Below are 27,398 nucleotides of genomic sequence, written 5' to 3' on the forward strand. Positions count from 1 at the left end.
AAATACATCAAAGACAACATAGACATGATAGCAAGAACCGATAGATTCTACTTCGTCTTTGCTTGCTGCTTGCAGTACAGTCACGAAAGCATGGATGACAGACAGGACCTGAGATTGTCCATTCAATCCATTATCTGCACAGCTTATCCTCAGTAGGGCCGCGGGGGTGCTGGAGCCTATCCCAGCTATCTTCGGGCAGTGGGCAGGGAACACCCTGAACTGGTTGCCGGTCAGTCGCAGGGCACTCAAGGACAGACAACTTACCCGCTCAGTCACACCTCGGGACAATTTGGACTCTCCAATGAACCTGACATGCATGTTTTTGTAATGTGGGAGGAAACCGGAATGCCCGGAGGAAACCGACGCAAGCACAGGGAGAAGATGCAAACTCCGCATAGGAGGATTTGATCCCATGACCTCACAACTGTGCCGCGGACGCGCTAAACACTCAGCTGCCGTGTTGCCCCTGAGTTTATCAATAGTAATTAATAACAAGACATTTCTGGTGAAACAAATCTCTCGTGATCGTGTGAGTCACAATGGAGGAAAAAACGGAAATAGACGAGTTTTGGTAAGTCCTTTTCTGTTCTGTTCAATGTATTAAAAGGTTGCTTCGATGCACTGACAAAACATTGGTTTTGGTAACAGATTCTAACATTTAAATCAAATTTGAGATTTCATTTTAATTTTTTATGTGTCTATTATAGTTTTATATTGTTGCGTGACTTGTCTATTATTCTAACTAGCTCGGGCTACAAGTAGTCGCCTCTTTCTAGTTAGTTGACCCGTCGCCGCAGTCGGTTCATCTTTGTCAAAGTTGACTCTTTCTTAGAAAAATATATTCCTCTTGTTGGCATTTTTCAGAGGCCAGGTCTTTATACCTCCTCTCCTTCCTCGATTAATTGGACGATTGGAAATTTCAGTGATCTGAGTGGCGAGCTACCCCAGACCGAGAAGCCAGCCAGGATCCAGTTCATCGTAAAGCTTCACATCAAGGTTGCGGTAAGATTTGGATTATTACTTTAATCTTGACTATGGACTAATGAACTTTGAGAAACCAGCAATACCTATGGATTTTGAAACATCATTGGATTTGTGTTTTATTTGCTATTGCCCTTCTTGTCTTTCTTTACTTATTTGATGACCCTTCTATTTATTCATTTCAATTGTAATTAAAATTTGAAGTGTATTATTTTGTGACTTGAAATTCTGACAGGAAACAGATTAAGATCGATTCTGAAACCTTATCAGTGCACATAAATGTAAATGTTTTTGACTAATAGTGGGTTGTTGACAAAAATTGGAGTAGATGACTAGTCATCAAACGGGGTTAATAAACCAGGATTAACCAAATTTAGAATTTCTCATCCAACACCTTAAACCAGTGGTTCTCAACTGGTCTGATTCAAGGACCCTCCATTCCACTCCAATGACAAGCTGCGACGCAAATTGAGAAAGAAATTCCTCTTCCCAAATATATCGAATTAAAGGATTGTGCAATTTTTATTAGAGATAGTAGAAAATATTCCCGTATTAAAAACAGAGCAAAATGACCAGTATAACCAAAACAACTTCAAATAGCGCATTTACTTGCATATAAGCACTAAAACTGTTATAAAATAGCCACATACTGAAAAAAAGGTTTGTACCCAGAATACTAAACAATTGTGTACCTAAACGATACTTACGTAATGGTGTGGATTATAAAAAATCACTATACTGGTAAAACGCTAGAAATCTAACTCATTTAGACCATTTACCTTCCAGTAGCGCTTCAACGACAGATACTCTTCCACCATATTGCACTTCCTACTTTCTCCCCATCGTTGTTGTCTCTGTTTTCCACTTTTCCTTATCACTAACTTTCATGGGACCCATTATTACTGGGCAGAAAAAGGAAATAAAACAAACAAAATCACAATGAAATGAGAAACGGTCCAATTGTTTGAACAGGAATAAGAGATCAAACCAGCCTATTATCGCCATCTACTGTTAAGGAGTGTAATTGACCCCCCGTATTTTTCTTCTCAGTATTACTAGGCAAATGCCTGCGATCAACTGACAACGGGTCAGCGGCCCAATTTTGGGTCCTGACCCACCAGTTGAAAAACACTGGCCTATTCCATAGCGCAGAACGACAGTCTTCTGTTCGGCCTATTAACGTGAATGTTTGTGTGTGAGTGTTAGAGAGTGTGGGGGCGGCGCTGATGATTCAAGTCCGATTTCTCACAGGAACACTTCACTGCAAGCCGAAGCACATCGCAGTTGGCCGGTACGGGAGGAAAATTCACTCTGAATAGCTACTGTTTGAGTGCTTGTATCAACTTTTGATATTTATTATTTGATTTGTGGGGGCGGGAGGTGATACAACATGTCCCGAGTCGCCAGCCTGTCCAAACTGAGGCAGGAGAGGATGAAGGAAATAAACCTCAGGGTGAGTTATCATATACGCTCTCTTACTTACTAGCAAAAAAAGTCATTTCATGATGTATGAAAGCAAATTTGTGATTTTATTTTTCCATTGCGGGCGTGTACTTCCCCTTCTTGTGTACTACTTTGGTTTCCTGGTTGTGAAACCCACGCAGGGGGCCCCACTCTTGTGTTTTTCAACCTTTTTTTGAGGAAAAGTACACTTTAGTTTATTAAATAAACAACCCAGTACTACCTCTTCTAAAGAGGTAAATGGAGTAATCTGCTGCCACCTACTGAAAGGGATGAACTTTACAATTACTTGACTGATCATTGGAGAAAGAAATGGCATGTCTTTTTAAGATCATAAAAATTTCTTGCGGCACACTAGACAAGATTGCATGGCACAACAGTGTGCCCCATTACACTGGTTGAAAAACACTATGTAGTTAGAAGGGTCAGTAACAGGCATCTCTGGTGCTCCCTAGTGGCTCTTTGGTGCTTTTTCAAAAATGTTTGATAATGGAATTTGATATGACACAAACATTCTTAACGTTTTCCTTCGAATATAGATACAGTCCCTAAGAATCAACCAGTAAGACACAATTGTAAAGTTGAACCAAGTTATTTCGACTTTTTATATTATATTTACAACGAAAAAACTAAAAAGTATGTGTTGCAAAGTGATTGGCTCTCTGATCTATCCGCTCGGCCAAACGACTCCAGAAGTTTCCTGATGACTTCTGAATGATACAATATAAAACTATATAACTCACAATGACAAACAACTAATGTCAGACAGTATTATGAAAACATAAAAACACACCTGGCAGGTCTGATATACGGTTGAGGAAAAGTTCGCAGGAATGGCCTACACGAATAACTTTTACACATCTCCCAGGGCACTATGAGCAATAATATCAAAATGGAGAGAGCTTAAAACCATGGCAATCTTACTAAGACCTGGCCGTCCCTCTAAACTTTGGTCCCAAACAAGGAGAAAACTATTCAGAGAAGTAACCAAGAGACCCATGATCACATTGGATGACCTGCAGGCATACTTAGGTAAAGTGGGACAATCTGTGCATAAGACAAGTATTAGTCGTGCTCTGCATATATCTGTCCTTTATAGAAGAGTGGCACGAAGAAAGTCCTTTCTAAAAGAATATCATTATTGCAAACAAACCTCATGGGAACCACAGATAACATACAGAACAAGGTGCTCTGGTCCAATGAGACCAAAAGAGAACTTTTTAGGGCTGAATGCATAGTGATACGTTTGGCGGAAGAGTAACACCGCACATCCCTCTTAAAACACTATCCCAACTGTCAAACATGGTGGTGGCAGCATCATCCCCTTGGGTTGCAGGAAATGGGAAGATTTTTGCAATACTTTTGCAAGTCACTGTATATGTGTACAGAATGTGTTGCCTTCCTTATAAGGCTTATATAAAGTTTTAAGTTTTTCGTGGCTCCAAAGCTATGATGACATATGTTTTGGGGGGTCCACTATGGCTCTTTCAACATCCTGGGTTGCATCAGTGATGCTGCACACAGTTAGCTCTGTCGGTTCTGTGGGTGTAAGTGTATGCGACCAGTATTTTTTTATTTTTTTTCACGCATCGTGTTGGATTTTTGCTAGATGCCCGGTTGTCATAGTAATGGTATGGTGAGTGTGCTGCTTCGGGAGAACATCCAAAAGCCTGAAAAAGGTTGCACAAATGTGTGAGAGAGTGGAAATCATCTTTTCTTTTTTCCTTTTTTTCTTCATACGGAGAAGCTAACCATAAGTTGGGATGCTAATGTGTCTAATGCTCTTTATCGACGCCTACACACTCTATATGAAGTCGGCAGGTTGTTAAATGTCATGTTTGCTTGGCAGTCCGGTTGATTCTAGAAGCCTAATATCTTGAATCTACTGTTCCTATTGCTTTCCTAAATTAGACGTCTCTTTAGAGTCTTTATTGTGTGGTAGCTTGATTTATTTGCTTCCGATTTGAACATTTCCATTCAGGATAAGCTCTCTTACTTACTAGCGGCATTTTCGTTTGCACTTTCAATGCACTTCACCTCTTTTCTCTGTTCCTTTCTTTCTTTCCTTTCTTCCATTGTTTCCTTTCTTGCTCTCATTCTTTCCCTTTTGCTTTTTTTATCTCTTCTCTTTTCTCTCTTCCTTCATCCTTCTTTTGCTTCCTTCCTTCACTATTTCTTCCTTCTTTCCTCTCCCTTTTTCTTTGTCTTTTTCTCTTCCTTCTCTCTGTATATATCTAGTCCTTCCTTCCTTTCTTTCTCTCTTCCTTTCGTCCTTTCTTTCTTTCTCCTGTCCTGTCTGTAATTAGTTCTCTCTTGCTCCTTTTCTCTTTATTCCCTCCACCCAGCAGCCTTTTGAGACACCTTGTGATTTAGGGCTATACAAATAAACTTGACTTGTCTTTCTTTCTTTTTTCTCCCTTTGTTCCTTTCTTTATTCGTTCCTACCTTCTTTCTCTCTTAATCCTTCCTTCTTACTCTCTTTATTCATTCCTTCTTTTTCTCCATTACTTCCTTCTTAACCTCCTTCCTTCTTTCTTGCTTCATTCATTTCTTCCTTCCTTTGTTCCTCTCTCTTTAATTTAGTCCTTCCTGCCTTCTTTTTCTCTTTTCTTCTTTCTTCCTTCCTTTCTTCTTTCTGTCTTCATTACTTCATCTTTTTTTTTTCTTTCTTCCTTCTATCCTGTCTTTTTCCCTTCCTTTTTTCCTTCTTTCTTTTTTTTTCTCCACTCCTGTTTTTCTGTTTATCCCTAGTTCTTTCTTCCTTCCTCCTGTTTTTCCTTTATTTCTTTTTTTCTATCTTTCTGTTTTTCTCTTTAATTTAGTTCTTATTTGTCTTTCTTTCTTTAGTTATTTTTCCCCCTCTCTCCCTCTTTCTTTCTATTTTTCTCTTTGTCTCCTTCCCTCCCTTCCTCCCTTTCTTTCTCCCTTTTTATTTTTTTATCTTATTGTCTATTTTTGTGAAAACACGAGGTCAGGCGGTTTCAACCACAAAATTTATCTTAACTTTTCATATCAAGTCATGTAGCCAGGCATACTATGCACACATTAAACAGTGGCTAATAAGAACAAATCTTACTTTTCCTACTATTTATTAGTGTTTGCGCTAAAATACTTGAACAAAAAATACCAATTAGAGTAGAAAAAAAACGTGTTCTCTCAATGAGTGCTTATCTGTTGGCCAGTCCACCCACCATTCGATGGAGTACTGCTCTTTAGGGAAGAACACAAAAGATACGACCAGGACTTTGCAATGTCCTTTACCAACCGACCTGCATTTAACAAAACTGGAGAGCCAAAGTGGGCACCCGGCCATAATCAAACCATTTGATGAGCTTGAAAATACTTTGTGTGAAAAAGTGCAGTCAGGCTGCTCACTCTGACTTCCGCTTTTACTGGTGTGACCGTCATGAGATGGAAATACACACCACCGCTCCCCCCCGTCTGATCTGAGGAAGCACTCATAGAAAATGCATGCATCATCAGAGAAAAACCCAGGGAGAATGAACAGATTATTCTTACAGATATATAGTGGTACCTTTTCATAAGAGTTTAATTTGGTCCGCGATCTTGCTTGTATCTCGAGTGAATTTTCCCGGTGTCAAAGCAAGGTTCCCCGCGTATCCTTGAAAAGTCTTAAAAGTCATTGATCTTGTCATTCCAAAAATAAGGCCTTTGTTAGCATTTAAACGGCTTAAATCCCGTTTTCAAAAGTCTTAAAAATGATATGAAAATACCCATCCTATTCCCCCAAATTCATGTGGTGTGCAAAGCATTAAAAAGTCTTGATTTTAACTTGCCTTAAACCATACCTGTCAAGCTCCAGGGCTCCTGGAGCCCTTACAAACTGTCGTAATTTCCCTTACAAAATACAAATTAATCTTACACCATATTTATTTTCCAACGTGTTTATTGATGTAGTTTTACATGTTATATTGTACACGTGTTTCGTTATATCATATATATTGTTAATTAACATTTTGTTGCTCGACATGAATGAGGTTTATTATAAAAAAAGTTAAAAAATGAAGTAGCTTGGACGTTCAGTGTAGAAGGAAAAAATACATGCAAATATAATTAAGTAGAATAATACATTTTCTTATTCAAATTATGAATTCATTTTCTGCTTTAAATTATTGTTGGTAATATACTGATTAAAGGGATAACCACAAGCCGGTCTTTTTTCATTTTCTCCTTTTATACTTCCTTTTTTTCTTAACTTTATACAACATAATAATTCGTAATATGATGCATCAAAGCAAGTCCCTCTTTAATGAGTTGAGCCGAAAAAGCCGGTTCTCTAAAAAGAGACGGACTTCCTTTCACTACATAACTACCACATGACAGCCGAGGCGGCAGATGCATGCGCACATTAGCATCAAACCGCTCACTTTGTTTGCTACGGATAAAAAGGTTCCGAGATAGAGGCTACAGCGGCGAACTCGTTTGACTTGATTGATTTGCCGTTTCGTGATAGTCGGTGTATACCGGATGGTACCCATAATTGACAAATTTGCGTTTTTCCGTACAGATTTTCTTGTATGTCGTACACGTCTTAAAATGCATAATAAACATACTTTGTACAGCAAAAACGTACAGGTTGACAGGTATGCTTAAACTAATAGGAAATAATCAAAAATGTCCCGTCCCTTTATAGCTAAATAGCTATAAAAGCACATCTTCCTGATCACTAAAAACGCATTCCAATAGTAATGATACATAAAAATACAGTAAGATCAATCGGAGGGTAATAACGAAATAAAATGCGAGTTTATTATGAGCACTCAACATGGAGGGAGGTGACAAGTTTGCAAGGAGGTGTGACGGAGATCACCTACCTGTCAACTTGTACCTCCTTTGAGTATTTTATAGGTTTTTTGGTCATTTCAAACTTATGCGGGATTTCTTTAAAAAAAAAAAAAACGATCTCATCTTGCCCAATTTGGCTCTAAATCGGATGGTTTCGGTCACTGGTAGCAGACATCCACGTCATTGTGGAAAGCTAATATTGTCGCTGTATTCTGCATAGTTTGGCTTGCTGAGAGTAAATGGGTGCCGTGTTGTGTGTTGTAAGCTTTGCTATTTCTTATTGAAGGAAATTCCATCCATTAATATGGGGAGCAATTGGTTGAGGTTGGCAGGGTTGAGATTAAGAGACTGTACATTTAGAATTAAAGTTACTGTATTTTTAAATGAACATACTCACAAAATGTTTACAGCACTATTTTTATTTACGTTTTCATGAAGTAGTTTGCATGGGCAAACTGGAACTAGCTGATGCTGGCAGTGAGCTGTCACGAGCGGTGAGCGGTCTCTAGTGGTAGCCTCTGGGAATGCGTGTGACCTGGATTTTCCATCGTACGTGGATTACAATTTTGGTTCCCAAAAAAATGTGTATATCAATTCTCGTGTTTAGAGGTGCTCGTATAAAGAGGTACTATCAGATTCAGCATCACCTTTATTATCATTGTGTTGCTACAACGAAATTAGGGTTGCACTCCAGTGAGCAAAAAAAACAATGTAATGTAAAAAATGGAAAAATTTAACATCTAAAATACTTATTCAAAACCGGCATATGCGCTTAAAACGGTGACATTGCACTCAGAACCGGGATATTGCACTTAAAACTGTGTTCCAAAACTGTTTAGTGTGTTGATAGCTTTGGGGAAGAAGCAATCTCTCAGTCTGTTCGTTCAGGCCTTGTGGAATCTGAATCGGCGATGTCCTCCAGGCTGGGCAGGTGGAAGCCGATGATATTTTGGGCCGTGTTTATAATCCTCTGTAGGGCTTTCTTGTCCACTACAGAGCATCCTGGCAAACCATCCAGGGCTGTTGCCAGACATTTGTCTCAGGGGGGCACCGAACAAAAGGGATCTCCCCTCCAAAACCTTTTTCTTGCTATTTTCTTTCTTGTTAATTTTTTACTTTTTAAAAATCTTTTTTTCTTCTGATAGGTTGGTCGTTTTGGTTATAACATTTCTCAGAATTCACTGTGTGAATATAACTTGTTTTTATATTCCTAAATATAAAAACAATCTTTCACACACACACACACACACACACATGAAGTAACGTTTCAATAATCAGTCTAATTGCATCTCTTGTACATTTATCAGTCTTGTACTCTTTTATTTTCAAGTCACATTTCCGGTGTATTTTTTTGTTTCCTGTGTGAATAAAGTTAACTACACACACGGGAGGGGCCAGTGCTGCCCGGATGGGCTACCGGACAGTGCTCTTCCGCTTGGGAAATTTATCTACCTTAATGCTTGTTTTTATTTGAGTAATTCTGCCAACATAGAGTTTATATAAGTTTTAACTTTAACACTTCCTTTGTTTATTTTCACTCCCAGCTTTTAACCAATTTTCTTCCTGCTTTTTTCTCTTTTTTTCTCCATTTGACTTTTCCCTTCCTTTTCTCTTCTATTTTCCTGCCAGTTTTTTCTTCTTTTTTTCATGTTTCTATATTATTTTGTTTTTCTTTTTTCATAGCGTTTTAGTTATTTTTTTCTTCCTTTATCATTATTTTTTCTCTCCTACTTTCCCTTTATGTTTTTTTTTATTTTGTTTAATTTTTCCTAGGTTTTTGTGTTTTCCTTGCTTTTCTCCCTTTTCTCATTTTTTCTTGCTTCTTCTTTTTCTCTTTTTCCATTTTTCTTCTATTCTTTTATTCCGTTTGTTTTCTTACTTACGTTTTCTTGCATTATTTCTTCTTTTGTTTGTCTTACCTTTTTCTTCTTTTTTTAAGACTGCCCTCACTACTACTTTTAGTTTTCTTTGGGTGGGTATGTCTGTGGGTGGGCATTGATCACCCCTAAAAGCCCCACCGCCCACTGCCTGGTAACGCCCCTGATCATGCATATCACTCTGTGTTGCTCTACAATAGGATGCTCTGAATTTCACCAGCAACTTCTCCTTCAGGTTGTTCCTCCTGAGCCTCTGTTTATGTAATCCCACTCAACGACTCCTTTTTTTTGTTTCTCTCATTAGAATAAAGAGCGAGAGCGCATGAGGGAGCGAGAGAAAGCGGCTCGAGAGAGAGAGGCTCGCTACAACAACGGCCATCTCTTCACCTCCTTAACCGTATCGGGAACCACTTTGTGCTCGGCGTGCAACAAGAGCATCACGGCCAAGGAGGCGCTATGTTGTCCCAGTAAGCTGAGACTGGTGCAAATGTGTTGTGTTTACAAAATATCCCTTGTCATCCAGGATTATAACATCAGGGTTCGTACGGGTGCTTGAAATCCTTAAAAATGATTGAATTCTAATGTTGTGTTATCAATGTTTTGAAAAGTGCTTACATTTTCGATGTAGCGCTTGTAAATGTTTAAAATTGTCGCCATATTTCTTAGGGTGGATGTTGGGATAGGGTTAGAAGCTAGAGTTTGGCCTTCAAATAAGGGTTTTAAAACTTTTTTTATGGTTCATAATAAGATTGGGGCTAGGGTCAGAAACTAAAGTTTAGGCCCCTTATTGGGGTATTAAACCGAATTTAGGGTTCTTAAATAGGGTTACAGCTAGAGTTAGTTGTAGGTGTAGGGTTAGGAACTAGGGTTTAAGCTTCATATTAGGGTTACGAACTAAATATAGGGTTCCAAAATAGGTTTAAAGCTAGGGTTATGATTTGAAATGGGGTTAGGACTAGTGCAGTGTTTTTCAACCACTTTGCCCGCAGCACACTTACGTACTTAGGCGTGGGAAACTATCCGATTTGTGTGCCTGTGCGGTCTAGTAAAAGTCAAGTCATGATTATTTGGATAGCCCTTAATAACAAGAAGTCTCAAAGGGCTGCAAAGACTTCAGACTATTATGAGACCATCCCCTGATGCAAAGCATACATGAGGGTAAGGAAAAACTCAAAAACCTCCACATTAGGAAAATGAAGAAACCTTGAGAAGGGAGCCGACATGAGGTAATCCCCCTTCCAGGATGACCAGGCTACAATGGATGTTGCAATAACAAATAATACACAGATGTTATCAACATGAAATATAGGTTATTCATATGCTATAGAATAGAAGTGTGTCACAGACTATTATGACACCATCCCCTCATCTAAAACCTACATGAGGGCAAGGAAAAACTCAAAACCTCAACATGAGGAAAATGAAACCTTGAGAATAGACCGCACATGAGCTAATCCCCCTTCTAGGGTGACCAGGCTGCAATGGATTCTGCACTAATAATAAATAATACACAGATATAGGTCGAAAAACATTGGGCTAGGGTTGCAGCTAGGGTTAGGTGTAGGGCTAGGGTTAGGAGCTATGGGTTGCAAGTTAGGGTCTTAAACCGATTTTAGGGTCTGAAAAAAAGGTTGGCGCAAGGGTTTGAAACCAAAGTCTAGGCTCCCGTTCTTCTAATCCAGACCTGGGCACTCCGGTCCTGGAGGGCCGCACGTCCTGCCAGATTTTGAAGTTTGCTCTTCTTTAACTCAGGTGATACAAATTATAACCTCGTTAGCAAGCTAGCAAGTGCTCGTTAACAATACTGGTGATTGGAATCACCTGTATTGGATCAGAGAAACCTCAAAAATCATGCAGAACATGCGGCCCTCCAGGACCGGAGTGCCCAGGTCTGTTCTAATCGGTGCAGTATTTATTTTACTGATCCGGTCCTAAACCTAGTGTGACATCCCTGTTTTAAAGTTTAAGTGTTCTATTTCACAGCATGTAATGTGACCATCCACAACCGCTGCAGAGATGCTTTGCCCAACTGCGCCAAAGTCAAACAGAGGGTAAGAAAACGTTTTGTAAGATTTCTACTCTTGTTTTGAAAGTAGTCCACATTCCTTTGATAATTCCGACTGCCATTCCCGTGTTTGTCATGCACAGCAACAGAAAACGGCACTGATGCGCAATAACACGTCTTTGCAGAATGTCGCACTGCGTACAAGAAGTAAACATATATTTTTGACTATTTGTCACCTACCTTGCGAATTGTTATCATTATTCTCATTCATCTCTTGTTTTACGGAAAGATCCAGTAATGCGTGAGCGTCCCACGTCGGCCATCTACCCGTCAGAAAGTCTCCGGCATTCCCTCCTCGGGTCTCGTCGAGGACGTTCTAGCCTCACCTTGTCCAAAAGTGTCTCCACCAACAACATTGTAGGGTAAGTAAATCGCTAGCTGAGGGAGTTTACTGTTGAGATTGGAATGTTTTTCCAGGAAAAATTGCTGAGTGAACAAAACCAAGCCAACTGAGATGGCTTGTTTGTTCTTTTTCACATCTAGGATAACCCATACCTGTCAACCTGTACGTTTTTGCCGGACAAAGTACGTTTATTATGTATTTTAAGACGTGCACGACATACAAGAAAATCTGTACGGAAAAACGCAAATTTGTCAATGATGGATACCATCCGGTATACACCGACTATCACGAGACGGCAAATCAATCAAGTCAAACTAGTTTGCCGCGGTAGCCTCTATCTCTGTATCTTTTTTTTTCGTTGCAAACGAAGCGAGCGGTTTGATGCTACTGTGCGCATGCGTCTGCCGCCTGGGGATTTCCCATCATGCATCATTCCGATCACACTTGAACAAAGCATAAGCAGAGCAGTAGGCCTACATTACAACATAGTTTTGAATTTTCTTTGGATAACAATCATCAAGTTTGCAATGGCCGAACCTGAATTAAAACGCCGTAAGTCATTCTGATCTGAAAACAACAGGCGGGGTTCGTTGAGTAAATCTGAAATACATGCGTGCTTAAAAAACATCGGATTTCATGTGGTATTTGTGTAGTGAAAGGAAGTCCGTCTCTTTTTAGAGAACCGGCTTTTTCAGCTCAACTCATTAAAGAGAGCCGGCTCTCAAACGGCTCACTTGCTTTGATGCATTATATTACGAATTATTATGTTGTATAAAGAAGTTAAGAAAAAAAGGAAGTATAAAAAGAGAAAATGAAAAAGGACAGGTTTGTGGTTATCCTTTTGATCAGTATATTACTAACAATAATTTAATGCAGAAAATCAATTAATAATTTGAATTAAAAATGTATTATTCTACTTATATTTGCATGTATTTTTTCCTTCTACAGTGAACGCCCAAGCTACTTCATTTTTGAACTTTTTTCTTATAATAAACCTCAATCATGTCGAGCAACTCAGTATTTCACAACAACATGTTAATTAACAATGTATATGATATAACGAAACGCATGTAAAATCTAACATGTTAAACAACATAAATAAACATGTTTGGAAAAAAAATATGCTGTAAGATTATTTTGTATTTTGTAAGGGAAAATACGACAGTTTGTAAGGGCATGGAGCCCTGGAGCTTGACAGCTATGATAACCTACCTGACTGCCTGTAAAAGATGGTGTTGATATTCAATGTCATAATAGCTTGGGAGGTCTTTCCAGGAAAAATGCTCAGTCAACAAAGCCAAAAGTCTGAGTCAGTTTTTTGGGACATTTTTCACCACTAGGGTAACCTACCTGACTGCCTGTGAAAGACAGTGATCATATCTAAACGTTTCCCCCATTTTCCCATGTGGACTGACACACAGACAAACGAAGTAGAATGGCTGTGCACCATTAGATCATTACCTGCATTAAGACACGAAACCGTTTTTGGGCGGCATGTCCTTTTTCTGTCCTGGGAGTGTAGAATGTCGTTCTGGGAAAACTGTTGAATCAGCAAAATTTGCAATGACTAGTCATCTTTTTTGGGCCTTATTTACATCTGAGGTAACCTACCTGACTGCTTGTTAAATATGGTGGTGATATTCAATGTTGTTTTGGCCTGGGATAGTGTAATATCTTTCTGGAAAAACATGCTGAGTCAACAGGACCAAAAGTGCTGACTCAGCTTTTTGGGCATTTTTCACATCTGGGTTAAAACCTACCTGACTGCCTGTGAAAGATGTTGGTTTTATCTAAACACCTTCCCAGATATGTACTGTATTCATCAGTGAGGTAAACATCAAAATCCGAACATGTCTACTACAGGAACCTGAACGATGACTCCCCTTTGGGCCTACGCCGGATCCTGTCCCAGTCCACGGACTCCCTTAGCTTCAGGAACAGAGCCGTGTCCATGGAGTCCCTCAACGACGACGGTACGCATTGTCCGCTATGGCTTGAAGGCCAGTGTTGAAATTTTACGCTATGATGTATAATTGAAGGAGACTACTACTACACCTCCGCTCTGGAGGAGATGGAGCTGGAGGGTGAGGACTTCAAAGCAGACTCATGGAGTATGGCCGTGGACACGGATTATCTCCAGGCTCATAGCAAAAATGTCATCAAGAGACAGGATGTCATTTATGGTGAGGATTCCCTAGCAAAGTCTATTGGCTCTTTTCGTTTTACGTCTCATGCATACCCGGAAGTGGGCAGTCGGCCATACTGGTGTGGGCCCACAGACTCAGTTTGACGTTAACACTGGCCTACACTAATTTTGATGAATATTCAAATCAAAGAGGAATGTGTAAGGCATTGTTGTTTTGTGACTTTATTGTTTATTTCCCAAGTATGGCGGACAGCACGGACTCAGGAGCTTTTGGTTTTCCCAAACTTGGCTATCCACGCATACATGGGAATTAAACCACAATACCTGATGGGAGCCTACGGACATGGTACAGCATCACAGACGAATTGTAGAGACCACTGAGTGCTCCTGTCAAGGGGTGGTGTGGAAGCACATTGCAGAAACACAGATTACTGTAGCAATGGAAGGTTTTATACGGACATGGTTCGATACACTGGGATTCAGGTATCGGGGTTACTGTCTCTAAATCACCAGAGGCATGAGTCGTCCAAGAGGCAGGCAAAGGTCGATGATCCGGTAAATTTACTTCAGCAGTACTCGTGGTCAGCAAAGGCAGCAAGGGTACGGTACACTGGAAATAACGAGACTGTCACACGAGAACTTAGCACTTGACAAGACAGGCAACGAAATAGCACTGAGCCCATGATACGGAGTGTTAAATAGTGAAGAGGCAGAGGAGTGATAGGAGGGTAATCATAACAATTGATACCAGGTTTTGGGTAGAAATTAGAGTTAGGAAGTGAGTGACCAAAAAAAAAAGGTAAGGCAAAGCGATAAGTGGAGAGAGAGAGAGTGAGAGAAGAACAGAAAACCAAACCTGAATGCTGGATTTTTACAGCTCCGTGGATTGTTATCTGGTCAGGAAAACAACGTAGGCGACGTCGGGGGAGGAAGCACTCGCTACTGCTGCGTCAATGTAACAACCCTCACAACTTCAAGCACAGTTGAGCCTGTCCAACCCGATGCTGTGCCGGGGGAAAGCAACATGTATTCCATTAAAAACACAGCAGAATGACAAAAATATATGACACTGAGGGCAGACTGGATAGTTCAGTATGGCCTGTGGTTTAGAAGGGTAATGGCGAAAGGGGATCAAGCTTTTCCCGAGGCCGGCCCTCCCAAATCTTCTTGTTCTGTATCTGTGCCCTGACTGTACTGGGATGAAGTATTTATGTCGTGGGTGGGTGATATCCTGGACTATTGTGTTTGCCAATCAGAAGATGGACCTGGTATTTAAGTTTGAGAGGTTGGGTGCGAGTAGGTCGATGATTTTAGATGCTGTGTAAGTGATTCGTGCGAGTTTGGTCCGATTCATGACAGAGCATAGTGAAAAAAACTCGTGAGCAGTACAAGAGGACGGGTTGAACAATGCTTTGGTAAAGTAGTGACAGGAGGTGAGATTCAGCGTTTTGTCTCTTGAGTTTACGGATGGTAGCTACGCTAGTTATATGGGACCTACAGACGGTATGGTTCTTGTTTGTACATGAGTGAAAATTTCTTGTCATAACTTAGCCCGGAACGTTTGATGACAGCCAAAACTATAGCTTCAATCGTCATGTTTTCAATATTAAACATGATAATAAGAGGTAAAGATAGCCATTTACACCCAACCAGTATGGCTTCCACTACTTGTTTTGCCCGGAGAGTGTCAGTGATTAGGAACCGTGGATGAACCACAAAGAGATCAGACGCTATTTGTGTTGTGTTTCAGAGTTGATCCAGACTGAAGTGCACCACATGCGCACCCTTCGCATCATGGAGCGGGTCTTCCGCCAGGGTCTGCTGGAGGAGCTGCAGATGGACCCAAGCACCCTTCACGCCTTGTTCCCCTGCCTGGATCAACTGATCGCCATCCACTCGCACTTCCTGGTGCAGCTTCTGCTACGCCGCAACGCTAGCCTGCAGCCCGAGTCTGACTGTAACTTCACAATACACCGTTTGGGCGACATCCTGCTAGAGCAGGTGAGTTAGTGAAGTTCAGGTGTGTGTGGTTTAATGTTGGATACCATATAATGAGACTCATATTTTACGCAGTTTTAGCGTTTTTAGCTTGTGGTTTTTGAATTTCTGAGCGCCGCTTGCAGTTACCTCCGATTACCCCGATAAGGAGATCCCCTCTTTTCTATTCAATCTTCATGGTTACTAAAATCAGATCAGCCCTAAAGGGTGCGGTTATCAAAGATCAGAAGCATGATTATCCAATGCCCATGATGTAATAGTCAGAACAACGAACAACAGTGAGTCAAAATAAGGAAATGGCATTTGTCCAATAGTTAACAATGATGCGTTTATTCTGTTTTTTACCTTTTGTCTTTCATTGTTTTGACTATGACGTCATAGTTGCTATCGGCCAATCATGTTGTTGTTCTTTGATACCCGCACCCTGTCTTTAGTAACCTTGAAGATTCAATAAATAGAGGGGGCTTGGAGGAGAGGAAGAGACAGAAATGTCTTATCAGAAAGCTTCTCTCCCTGTCCTCTCAAAGTTTGAAATCTATTGATGTCTTCCCGCCTTATTTTGAAAGTCTGCTCAACTTTCAACTTAACAGGATGTCAAAAGTCTACTAAGAAAAATAATGATCAGTGTCAAAATCAATTTTGATAGAGCTACACTGGGGTCAATACTTTTGCAAGGTACTAAATACAGAATAATTTTAGATTGATCAGTTTTGATCTTTGCTCTTGTTTGCAGTTCTCTGGGCAAAGTGCGGACGACATGCAGAAGACCTACGCCGAGTTTTGTAGTCGCCACATGAAGGCGCTCAAGTTGTACAAGTCGCTGATGGCCAGAGACAAGCGCTTTCAGTGCTTCATTCGGGTGAGAGACAAAATACAATGCCTTGCAAAAGTATTCCGAACAACCCGGTCCCTGCTGAAAAAAGCAACCCTAGATCATGATGCTGCCACCACCATGTTTGACAGTAGGATTGATGTTTTTAGAGGAGTGTGTAGTGTTACTCTTAATCCAAACATAACGCTTTGCATTCAGCCCAAAATCTGATCAGGGCATCTTGTTCCACAGGTTATTTTTGTCTCCCATGTGGCTTCTTGCAATGCCACATTTTTCAGAAAGAGCTTTCTTCTTGCCACTCTCCCATCAAGGAAAGATTTATGCAGAAAATTCGTTTCGCACAGATTGTCCCACTTTACCTGTGTATACCTGCAGGTCATCCAATATGATCATGGGCATCATGTTTGCTTCTCTGATTAGTTTTCTTGTGTGGGCCAAAAGTTGAAAAGGACAGCCAGGTCTTGGTAGGTTGGCAGTAGTTTTATGCTCTCTCCATTTTGATGCTATTACTTGCACAGTCTTCTTGTATCCCATTTCTGCTTTGAATTCCATAACTTTATTCCGGACTTGCGTGGTATTTGCTTATTTGGTCTTCATAATCTTGTCTGTTCTCCTGTGTCTCCTTTCACGGACCTCTGAGCCCATCAAAGAGCTTGTGCTTCTTAACTAATACTCGATCATTCATAATTCATCAGGGAACTTCTGCAGTCAGTTGGAGTTGAGAGAACAGGGGGCCAATATTTTTGTAGCTCCTCCTTTTTTTGTTTTTCTTGTCGTAAATATAATATGTTGAAGCCATTTGGTCCCACTTCGCGATCGTGTCTCACATGTTGAGTCTTAAAAAACAGTTTCAGTTTTCTAGCTTTTAGTTTGAAGCTTGAATTGTGGCACTATCGGCAAAAAGTTTTTGGTGGAGAGGGGCTCAATACTTTCGCAAGGAGCTACATGACATCTATATTTTTGTAGCGTGTGACTCGAGGAACCTGGTTGCGTTGCCACGGCATCCCAGAATGCATCTTGTTGGTGACTCAACGCATTTCCAAGTATCCTGTCCTCATTCAACGCATTTTGGACAACAGCGCTGGTGAGTTCCGGCACGATCATCGGAAAATCGATTCTATCTGATTTTGCCGATTCTCTCTCACAGAAAACGAGGAGGAAGCATCCTCCATAGCGCAAGCTTTATCTCTGCTCAGAGATCTTCTCAATTCCATAGATCAACAGGTAATTTCATATTTAGCTCATTCTTTTTATTCATTTATTTATCTGTTTTTATTTATTTCCCCTTTTTCTTTCTCTTACTTCTTGCCTTTTTCTTTCCCCCTTATCTTCTTGTTCTTTTTCTCTCTTTTTCATGTTTCCCCTTTTTCCTCCCCTTTTTCTAATTTATCCTTTTCCCCTTTTTGAATTTCTTTTTTCTCTTTTTCTTACTTTTTTCTTTTTTGCCTATTTTCTATTTCTCTCTTTTTGCTTTTGCTTTCTTTCACATCTTTTTTCTTCTCTTTCTTCTCTTTTTCACTTTGTTTTCTTGTCAAGGTTAAAACGTGAAGATTGTATAAGGATAAAGAAAAGAACACACTCTTGAGTCAGAAATTATGTTTTTGATAGCCCTTCCATCGGAGGCACGTGCTTCCAAGATCAGCTCAGGAAGGAACCACGCTTTATTTGGAAACACAGGCATAGAACCACAAATGTGATTGGCTTTAGTGAGATCATGTGAATACATGAAACAAATCTGATTAGTTTGGACATGAAGTGAATAATGCTGATTGCTAAATGGTGTTTAAGCATAATAAATGAGCAGTAAGGAAAGTGAAACTTTGTAACACAAAAGGTATAATACATAGTTGGAAGAGGGAGGCAAGCTCTTCCCCGCACTTCCAATCACCAAAGTGAAGGCCATCTTGATTCACAGTTAGTAAACCGCAAAACGATACATTTGTTGCAAGAATACAAACACCACCTGCATATAATATTTGTCGTTAAGGTAATTTTGGGGATAAAATCATACAATGTCTTATTCAATCTCTAACCAAATTATAATTTCCCTTATACTTCCCTTTCCTCCTTTTTCTGTTTACTTTTTTTTCATTATATTCAGGTTTCTCTTTCATTTTTTTTAAGAAAAAAGAATAAAGGGAAAAATGACAAAAAGAAAAAGTATAAAAAGAAAGGAACATGAAAGCGAATCACTTCTATTGACAGTTTTAGATGTTATGGAAATGAACTCACTCGTTGTCATTGACGGCTATTTACGTCCACGGCAGTGAATGAAAACAATCGTGATGTTTGAAACGTCGTGCCTTCTAGATGGAAGAGCTAGAGAAGACTCATCGGATGCAAGAGATCCAGGCCAAGCTGGACCAGCGTGCCGAGACCAGAGTTCGAGACGGTGGGATTTTCAGACCCGCTGAACTTCTCCGCCGCAGACTCGTCTACGAGGGAACGCTGTTGTGGAAAACGCCGGGATCCCGACTCAAAGGTGACCAAAATATTTGGGCTTTTTTAGGCTGTAGTGGCATGAGGGAAGGTTTCCTCAACAAGTCTGCTAAAATCACGCCAAAAAAGCTCTCTGGTGGCTTCATTATTAACTGCAGCTGGCATTAGTTTGTATGGCATTGTCCTATGAAGCGTCATCACCCCCTACCAAAAGGACAGGTGCGTGCTACACTTCAACTCAGCACTATGAAATATGTATTACTGCAAGGATTAGGTATAAATTACAGACATTTATTATGGGTCATTTGAAAAATTAAAATAACGTTTCCCAGGGGTAAATTATTATGGGAACAACTTCCTGCTACTGAAAATGTAAGCCACATTTTATTGTCATTTCGGGAAGAGAAATATTTACACTCGAATTGTTAAGATCTTCATATATCGTCTCTATCACTTCATGGTCTGGAGTGTCAAACTCATTTTAGCTGGGGCGGCCACACCGTTTAAAAACACTCTCGCAGGGGCTGGACCATCAGATGAAATCAAAACAAAGAAAGCGAGGGAGAGAGAGAGAAAATAGATAAAGGAAAGAGAGAGAATGAGCAAGAAACAAAGAGAAAGCAAGTGAGAGAAAAATTATAGGTAAAGAGCAAGAAAAAGAAAAAGAACTTGTAAGAGAAAGAGAGAGAACAAGAGAAATAAAACAATAGAGAAAGAGAGAGAAACAGACACGGGAAGAAAGAAACTGGCAGGGAGAGAAAGCAAAAACAAAGGGGACAAAAGAGAGAGAAAATGGTGAGGGATAGAGAAATAGAGTGAGGGAAGGGAAAGAGAGAAGAGAAAAGGAGAAAAACTGACAAAGAAAGACAATTAGTGACAAAGATAGAGAACAATAAAAGACAGAGAAAAGAGATCAAAATATGAGAGAGAGAGAGAGAGAGAGAGAGAGAGAGAGAGAGAGAGAGAGAGAGAGAGAGAGAGAGAGAGAGAGAGAGAGAGAGATTCAGTTGCAGGCCGCGTCTTTGATATCCGCGCTTTAAAAACGAGACGCTTGCACTCACTCATTAACTGGCTCTATATTTACTTCCGTAGACTTGGAAGTCTCATTTCTTCTAATAGCCGAGTGAGCTTTGAGGGGATCATTGGTGACCTCTACTATCATTTCGGTTCTGACCTGTGTTGTGGTGGCCTTTGGCTCTCGTGGGATGGAATTAGGGAAGCTCTGTGGACCCATTAGATGACAATGTACAGAGCCTTGCAAAAGTATGCCCCCCCTGTCCAATAACTTTTTGACATATTGCTATATTTTATGCTTTAAACTCACAGATGAAAAAGAATCAAGATATTTTTTAAGTATCGTCAACATGTGAAACCTGATTGCGTAAAGAAACAAAATTTATTCGACATATATATATGGTGGGCAGCACGGCGGCGCAGTGGTTAGCGCGTGTGCGGCACATTTCTAAGGTCTTGGGAACCTCCTGTGTGGGTTCAAATCCAGCTACCGGACTTACTGTGCGGAGTTTGTATGTTCTCCCCGTGCTTGCGTGGGTTTCCTCTGGGCACTTTATGACACACAGCTGCACTTTGTTTGTTATTGAGAGTCATTTAGGTCGACATTGGAACATTCAGAAGTCTTTAGGGAACTAGTGTAAACGGTTGGCTCAGCTGAGAAAACACGGGGCCAACACTTTAAGGTTGTTGTCTTTTTCGTCGTAAATCTAATCTAAAGTGTTGAATTAATTTGGTTCCACAACACAATAGTGTCTGACGTGTTTTTGATTTTTAGAAGCATTTTTCTGTTTTTTTTGGGAGCCTGAAATATGGCAATATGACTAAGTTCTTGGGGAGCCAATACGCTTGGCGCTGTATCTATATTCATTGAAAAACATTAAGCATGTTTGTGTCATATTCTCCTACAGAAGTCATATAATTTTCCATTATCAAACATTTTTGAGAAAGTGCCAAGGAGCCACAAGGCAACGTGTAAAGTTTTTTTATCTGCTCTCTTGATAAAACTACCTAAAACGTTTTTGGTTTTCCGAAAAATGAAATGATCTTCTTACAAAGATTCAGATTAACTCATCAATTCAAATCATTTTTGGACCCCTAATTTTGCTACATAACCGTCTATTTTCTAGCAGATTTAACAGTCCTGCTGATGACGGACATCCTTGTGTTTCTTCAGGAGAAAGACCAGCGCTACATCTTTCCATGCCTGGTGGGATGCACAGAATTTTTTTTCCCTCTGTTTACTGTGAAAACGAGTAGCACCGATTCTTGTATTTGTCTCCAGGACAAGCCCCCGGTGCTGTCCCTGCAGAACCTCATCGTGAGGGACATCGCCAACCAGGAACGAGGCATGTTCCTCATCAGCGACTCCTCACCGCCAGAGATGTACGAGGTCCACGCCTCATCCAGGGAAGACAAGAACGCTTGGATACGGCAAATTCAGCGCACCGTCAGCAAGTGTGACCATAATCGGAAGAAAATACCGTGTTACCTCTTTATACGAGCACCTGCAATCACAAGAGTTTCGGTTTATGACGTTTTGTTTCACAAAAATCTGCTTCACAATACGCAGGAATATCCAGTTCATGAGCAGTCCCAAAGGCTACTACTAAAGACAGCTCACCGCCAGCATCAGCTTGTCCAATTTGCACATGCAAACTACTACAGGCAATAATGAAAAAATAGTGCGGTAAAATATTTTTTTGCGTACGTTCATTAGAAGTTACAGTAACTCTAATTTTAAGTGTACAGTAAGTGCTTATGTGTCATCACCAGTCTCTGGATCTCCATTATTAGTGATTGTAAATCCTCCTTATCAAGCGCTTCTAAACCTTACAAAGACAGTATTTACTCACAGCAGGTGATATGTAGAATATTGCAATGATATAATCTACAGTAACCGTAGTACAGCTATTGAATAGCTACATACTAAAATAAATTCATACCACAAATATTTAGAAAACGTATACCTATGCAATGATCAATTATGTACATAATGATTAATAAAAATAAAAGTATAACATTATCAAACCATTTACTGTACCTTCCATCAGTGCTTAATCATCAGTGTGTATTTTGCAATCGTTTCCTTCTTTGACTGAAACATATTTGTCACTGTTTCCCACTTTTACTTCCCCTTATCACTTACTATCTTGGCACTTGTTATAAGATAAAAATGAAATAAAAGCCACAAAATCACAATGAAATGAGATGTGGTCCCTCTCAAGCGCTATCGTGACAGTGCCGATCGACTGAACAGGAATAATAGATCAAGCAGGGCATTGTGATTGGCGGTGGACCAAAACACAGGGAAGCAGGAACTATGGTATGGTGCTCAAAAAGATATTTGATAACTAAATCATCAACAAAGTAACAAACATGGTCAATGAACAATTCAAATATCCAAACCAGATATTAAAAGCAAACCTCACAAATTCAGATGAAAAGTGTGATATAAAATACGGGTATAGATGGTGATAATTGATGATAACCCGACAATGGAAGTCCTCTGATGGCGTGCTGGATTAACCATTTACATTTAAGATGTGAAACAGACAATTTTTCGGTGAAATTGATACGTTACACAAGCAATTCAAGCTAGGAACACGATCCCGGGACAAATTGGGCTCGTAAGAAGAGGTAACACTGTAAATTGACGTTTGTTAAATCCTAATTTGTTGTGCTCAGGTGTCCATCACGTGAGGAGTTCCCCCTTATAGAGACGGAGCACAAAGCTCACTTAAGGCGACTCAAAGGTTTGTTTCACCAATGGCTTAAAATTTTCCCATATTGGGAGAGCCATTGTATGCCATTTTTGCCATTTTGACTCTCTTTTGAAGGCCTACAGAAATATCAGTTTTGTAGCTCTCTAGTAGGGGTGTGCAACGTGGTGCCCACTAAGGACAGTTGTGGTGCCCCGCGGACCTGATCTGTATATAGCTCACCAGTGCTGGGTTTCCTAGTAAAACGATTTGTATTGACTGAGACTATACAACACTATTTTTTAATAATCAACCTGGTAATGACATTGTAATAACATAGTTATAACATAATAAATTATTATTATTATTTTAGAAATTCGAATAAATACATTCCAGTTCATGGGCTTTAATGGACAAAAACATATTGATAATTACACTTAAATAAATAATTAACAATTCTATTTATTCATATTTTTGTTGATTTGTTTTAAAGCAAATACAACAAACTAAATTCCAATATATGGGTTTTATATTTTTAAGTGAATGCGCAAAGCGTTTGCAATGTTATCAGCGAGCTATCTGGCTGCCTTTTTAGCTTTGTAGCTAGCTATCTTTCTACATTTTAGCTATTTGGCTATAGTCGAAAGTTGCAGACAGGAAGCAATCAGTCGGCCAGCTTCTCCATCAAATCACCTCATCCAGTTTTCAAGGGCTGGCGACAACGTTCGCAAAAACACCCATGCCCCTCGCCCGTTACACTCTGGAAGGCTCCTCTCGCCCGCCAGCGAATGGAGAATGAAAGTTGACCTCAAAAGGCAGTTGCAGCTCCCCAGGGAGATCGCCGAAACATCAGTGTAGCCAGCAAGGCGGTCCTCCTGGTTGAGTTCACGGTACCTTGGGAAGAGGGAATAGAAGCAGCATAGGAGAGGAAACGGGCAAAGTACGAAGACCTGCCAGCCGAGTGCAGGGAGGCGGGCTGGAAAAGCACAGTATGCCAAGTGGAGGTGGGGTGCAGGAGATTTGTGGGCTCCTCAACCTCCCGCCTGTTCAGGGACCTCGGATGCACAGGACCTGGCAACCAGAGAGCAACGAAAGAGCTGTCTAAAGAGGCGGAAAAGGGCAGATTCGGGCTGTGGCTGCGGAGGAATGACAGGAACTGGGGGCCTTCAAGTAACACCTAGGGCATCAGTGGGGTTGGTAGGGAGACTTCCCAGCCATCGCTCCGCCAACGGGAAATTTCCTGGGGTTAAAGGAGCGAAACATCCACGACCGGTGGTCCCCATCTGATGACCCAGTCGGGCCCGAGCGTTCAGGATACACGAGCATTCCAAAGGTGGCGGAGGAGGCGCGTCAGGCAAAAATGCCCAGCAAGGAGACTACCATCCTGTATTTCCATTTGTTAGCAAGCTATCTCGCTAACTTTTTACATTTTTGCATCCGATCCAGCTAATATGTCATTATTTTTTTGCTAGTTATCAAGCTGAATGTTGCCCCCCTTCCTAGTTATCCATCTAGCTTTTTCTTTTTTAGTTTCCAATTTTGCTATTTAGTTGGCTTTTTACTTTTTTAGCCAGTTATTTAGCTCCCTTTTAGTTTTTCACTTATTTACTTTTCTAGCTAACCATCAAGCTACTTTTTAGCTATTTAGCGAGCCATCTTGCTAAATTGCTATTTGAAATTTGAAATGTATATCAAACTGAGTGCCCTTTGCGCTAATTGGTAACAAAGTATCTCTGCTTGAAAAAGGTTGGGGAGCCCTGCTATATAAGCATTGGACATATCAAAAGAGAAATTCAACCCTCATCTTTCAATAGCGTTTACCAATAGTAAACAACAGTTGAATATTGTTAAGTTACTTGAAAATACTCGTTTCAAAGATAACTCCTGTGGGAAAAAACAATGAACTTTCACTTCTGTGCTTCTTTTTGCATTTGTGATACCTCCGATATCTAAACAATGCTCTCTATAAACATGAGGGCACATTTTATTGCTATCACATAAACAATGCAAGGACTATGGAAGATCTTTTCAGCGTCCAATGTTTCCAGTGAATTGGTCACCCGATTTTGGTCACCATGGCGCTCATGTTGCCTCGGGCGTCCACATTCCTTCTCTGACCAGACGACGTTGAAGAGTCGACTGCCTTTAACGATTTGTCCATACCTCGGGACGCTCACCACACTCCTTCTCGTCGCCTACTGCGCATATGTGGCCACCTACACACATTTGATTACCGGATATAGGAAGAAACATTAGGCCACGTGCGGGCGTGCACAAAACATCCCTCACTGACCAGACGATGACGATAGGACTTCGTCATCCTTTTTGGAAAGGAATATGCTCTGTGTAAGAGTTAACTGCATATTACTATTTGTTCATGCCTCTGTACTCTCAACACACTCTTTCACTCATCTACTGCCCACTACGAAGTTAGGGACGTGTACAAAACATCATCCCTCTCTGACCAGACAATGAGGCTTTTTAATCTTTTTTTTAAAAGGAAAGAGTTCTGTTCAAGAGTCAACTGCATATTTCCTAACTCTCACCACACAGTTTCACTAAGCCTACCTGTCATATGGGGCTGCCCGTGGGCACTAATTTGCAGAATACAAGAAGCAACACTAGGAAGTTGGACTTCCTTCATGTGTGGACAAAGATCTGATCAAAGCCACTCCTGTCATTGAATGGTGATTTATCATACTGAAATCATTCTCAAAGACTCAATAGCTACCTACGAGCAGCGCCAAACCCTTTTTAATTGTGCTTTAATTCAATATTTTGTTGCTTCTTTAAACTTTTTTATACTTTGTGGCATTGAAAGAGTTACGTGCCAATTGACAAGCACGTTGATTGATCAGTGGATGGATCTTCCCGCTTTTTCAGCCGACCTCCAGCAGAAAGACCGAGAAATGATGGAACTCCTACAGGAGAGGGTCACTTTATTCTGCGAATTGGCGCAGATGACCAGTTGCCAGGACGAGATAGAGCCCCCTGCAACCCGCTACCTGTTCAGGGCCGACACCCCTCAAGCACCGAGGGCGGAGAAGTTCCTGTTGGATGCCACCGCCGAAGGTAGAGAAGTAAAACATTGCAGTCATTCTTACTTTTTCTTTACCATAATTGAGAAATTTGTATAATTTATAATAATGCCATTCTAAAATGCTTCATCAAACAAAATAAGTTACTGAACCTATTTCTCTGTACCACTTCATGAGCAGATAAAAAGAATATAGAAGGAATAGTCTGCTGCCACCTACTGGTATGGATGGATGTTGCAGATACTTGGCTGAAAACTGGAATAAAGCAGAGACTGAACATGCCTTTTTTAAAAAGGCAAAATTTGGGATATTCCCTGCAGTACACTCTCCTGGCACACTGGTTAAAACACACTGCTCTACATCCAAAAGTAACAAGTTATTTCTGATGGGGGGACATGTGGATTAAAAAATAAAAGTTATTGTAAAACAATGAGAGACTTTCAAAGTGATCAAATGTTTCAAGGTGCAAGTTTTTTTGCTGCACCTTTTAAAGCAGAAGAAGAGACGAAAGAAAAAACAAAATTAGAAAAAAAAACTGCTCGATTTAAGAGGACAAAACAAAAATATAACTGTTGTTGAGCATAACGTCTGTCTTATAACAAGCTCTACAACTAAGTTGTGATTGTGGATTTCGTTTGTAGTGGACCGACTGAGCGAACTCCTGCTGGGCTCCAATGTTGACGTGGGCCACCATAACCACATGGACATGACGGATGCAGGTCATTCTCTCTTACTCACTTACTGTAAAAGGCGCACCTAAAAACCCAAAATTGGCCAGACATTTTGAAAGAGCGCCTTATATACTGCAAAATACGGTATATAAGATGCAATGTACATACAGTTTATACGTTTGCGTTCCTGCTCAAGGTTTTAAGATTTCGTCCATTATCTTCCGCTTATCCGGGGTTGGCTCGCAGGGACAGCAGCCTCAGTAGGGAAGCCCAGACCTCGCTAAACACAGTCACTTCATCCAGCTCATCCGACAAGATCCCGAGGACTTCCCAGATCAGTTTAGTCGAGTCAAGTTTATTTGTCTAGCCTTTAATCACCAGGTGTCTCAAAGAGTCTCTCCAGTGTGCCCTGGGTCATCCCTAGGGCCCCCTGCCGGTGTTGTTAAAGTTGAAACTTATATAAACTCTATGTTGGCAGAATTACTCAAATAAAAACAAGCATTAAGGTAAATAAATTTCCCAAGCGGGAGAGCACTGTCCGGCGGCCCATCCGGGCCAGGACCTCGGCAGCACTGCCCCCTCCCGTGTGTGTAGTTAACTTTATTCACACAGGAAACAGAAAAATACACCGGAAATGCGACTTCAAAATAAAAGAGTACAAGACTGATAAACGTACAAGAGATGCAATTAGACTGATTATTGAAACGTTACTTCGTGTGTGTGTGTGTGTGTGTGTGTGTGTGTGTGTGTGTGTGTGTGTGTGTGTGTGTGTGTGTGTGTGTGTGTGTGTGTGTGTGTGTGTGTGTGTGTGTGTGTGTGTGTGTGTGTGTGAAAGATTGTTTTTATATTCAGGAATATAAAAACAAGTTATATTCACACAGTGAATTCTGAGAAATATTACAACCAAAACGACCAACTTATCAGTGTCCAGGTGCCCGAGCCAGCTCAGCTTTCTCCTCTCAATGCCAAGGAGAAGTAGCTCTAAACTGAGTTCCTCCTGCATGACCGAGATTTGGAGGTATTGGGCC

The 27,398-nt window shown here is 40.6% G+C and overlaps 1 protein-coding gene across 3 annotated transcripts in view; it reads left to right on the forward strand.

Moving 5' to 3' along the window:
* Positions 1-965: 965 nt before the first annotated feature.
* Positions 966-27,398, forward strand: part of arhgef2a (Rho/Rac guanine nucleotide exchange factor 2a) — a 36,658-nt gene continuing 10,225 nt past the window's right edge. The window contains exons 1-19 of one of the 3 annotated variants that reach the window (XM_088329201.1): positions 966-1,002; positions 2,188-2,272; positions 2,362-2,434; positions 9,430-9,592; positions 11,109-11,176; positions 11,274-11,337; positions 11,420-11,552; positions 13,397-13,506; positions 13,573-13,716; positions 15,430-15,680; positions 16,411-16,536; positions 17,476-17,593; positions 17,657-17,733; positions 18,820-18,991; positions 21,090-21,169; positions 21,245-21,417; positions 22,648-22,715; positions 25,545-25,733; positions 26,341-26,418. In XM_088329201.1, the coding sequence (XP_088185327.1) occupies positions 2,372-2,434; positions 9,430-9,592; positions 11,109-11,176; positions 11,274-11,337; positions 11,420-11,552; positions 13,397-13,506; positions 13,573-13,716; positions 15,430-15,680; positions 16,411-16,536; positions 17,476-17,593; positions 17,657-17,733; positions 18,820-18,991; positions 21,090-21,169; positions 21,245-21,417; positions 22,648-22,715; positions 25,545-25,733; positions 26,341-26,418 (2,077 nt within the window). In that variant the 5' untranslated portion in view covers positions 966-1,002; positions 2,188-2,272; positions 2,362-2,371. Of the gene's footprint in view, positions 1,003-2,187; positions 2,435-9,429; positions 9,593-11,108; positions 11,177-11,273; positions 11,338-11,419; positions 11,553-13,396; positions 13,507-13,572; positions 13,717-15,429; positions 15,681-16,410; positions 16,537-17,475; positions 17,594-17,656; positions 17,734-18,819; positions 18,992-21,089; positions 21,170-21,244; positions 21,418-22,647; positions 22,716-25,544; positions 25,734-26,340; positions 26,419-27,398 lie in introns of those variants that run through there. The other 2 variants (XM_088329203.1, XM_088329202.1) reach the window with 2 other exon arrangements.

This window comes from Urocampus carinirostris, chromosome 2 (assembly GCF_059441175.1).
Source record: "Urocampus carinirostris isolate Australia breed hairy pipefish chromosome 2, RoL_Ucar_1.0, whole genome shotgun sequence".
NCBI classification, from domain to species: domain Eukaryota; kingdom Metazoa; phylum Chordata; class Actinopteri; order Syngnathiformes; family Syngnathidae; genus Urocampus; species Urocampus carinirostris.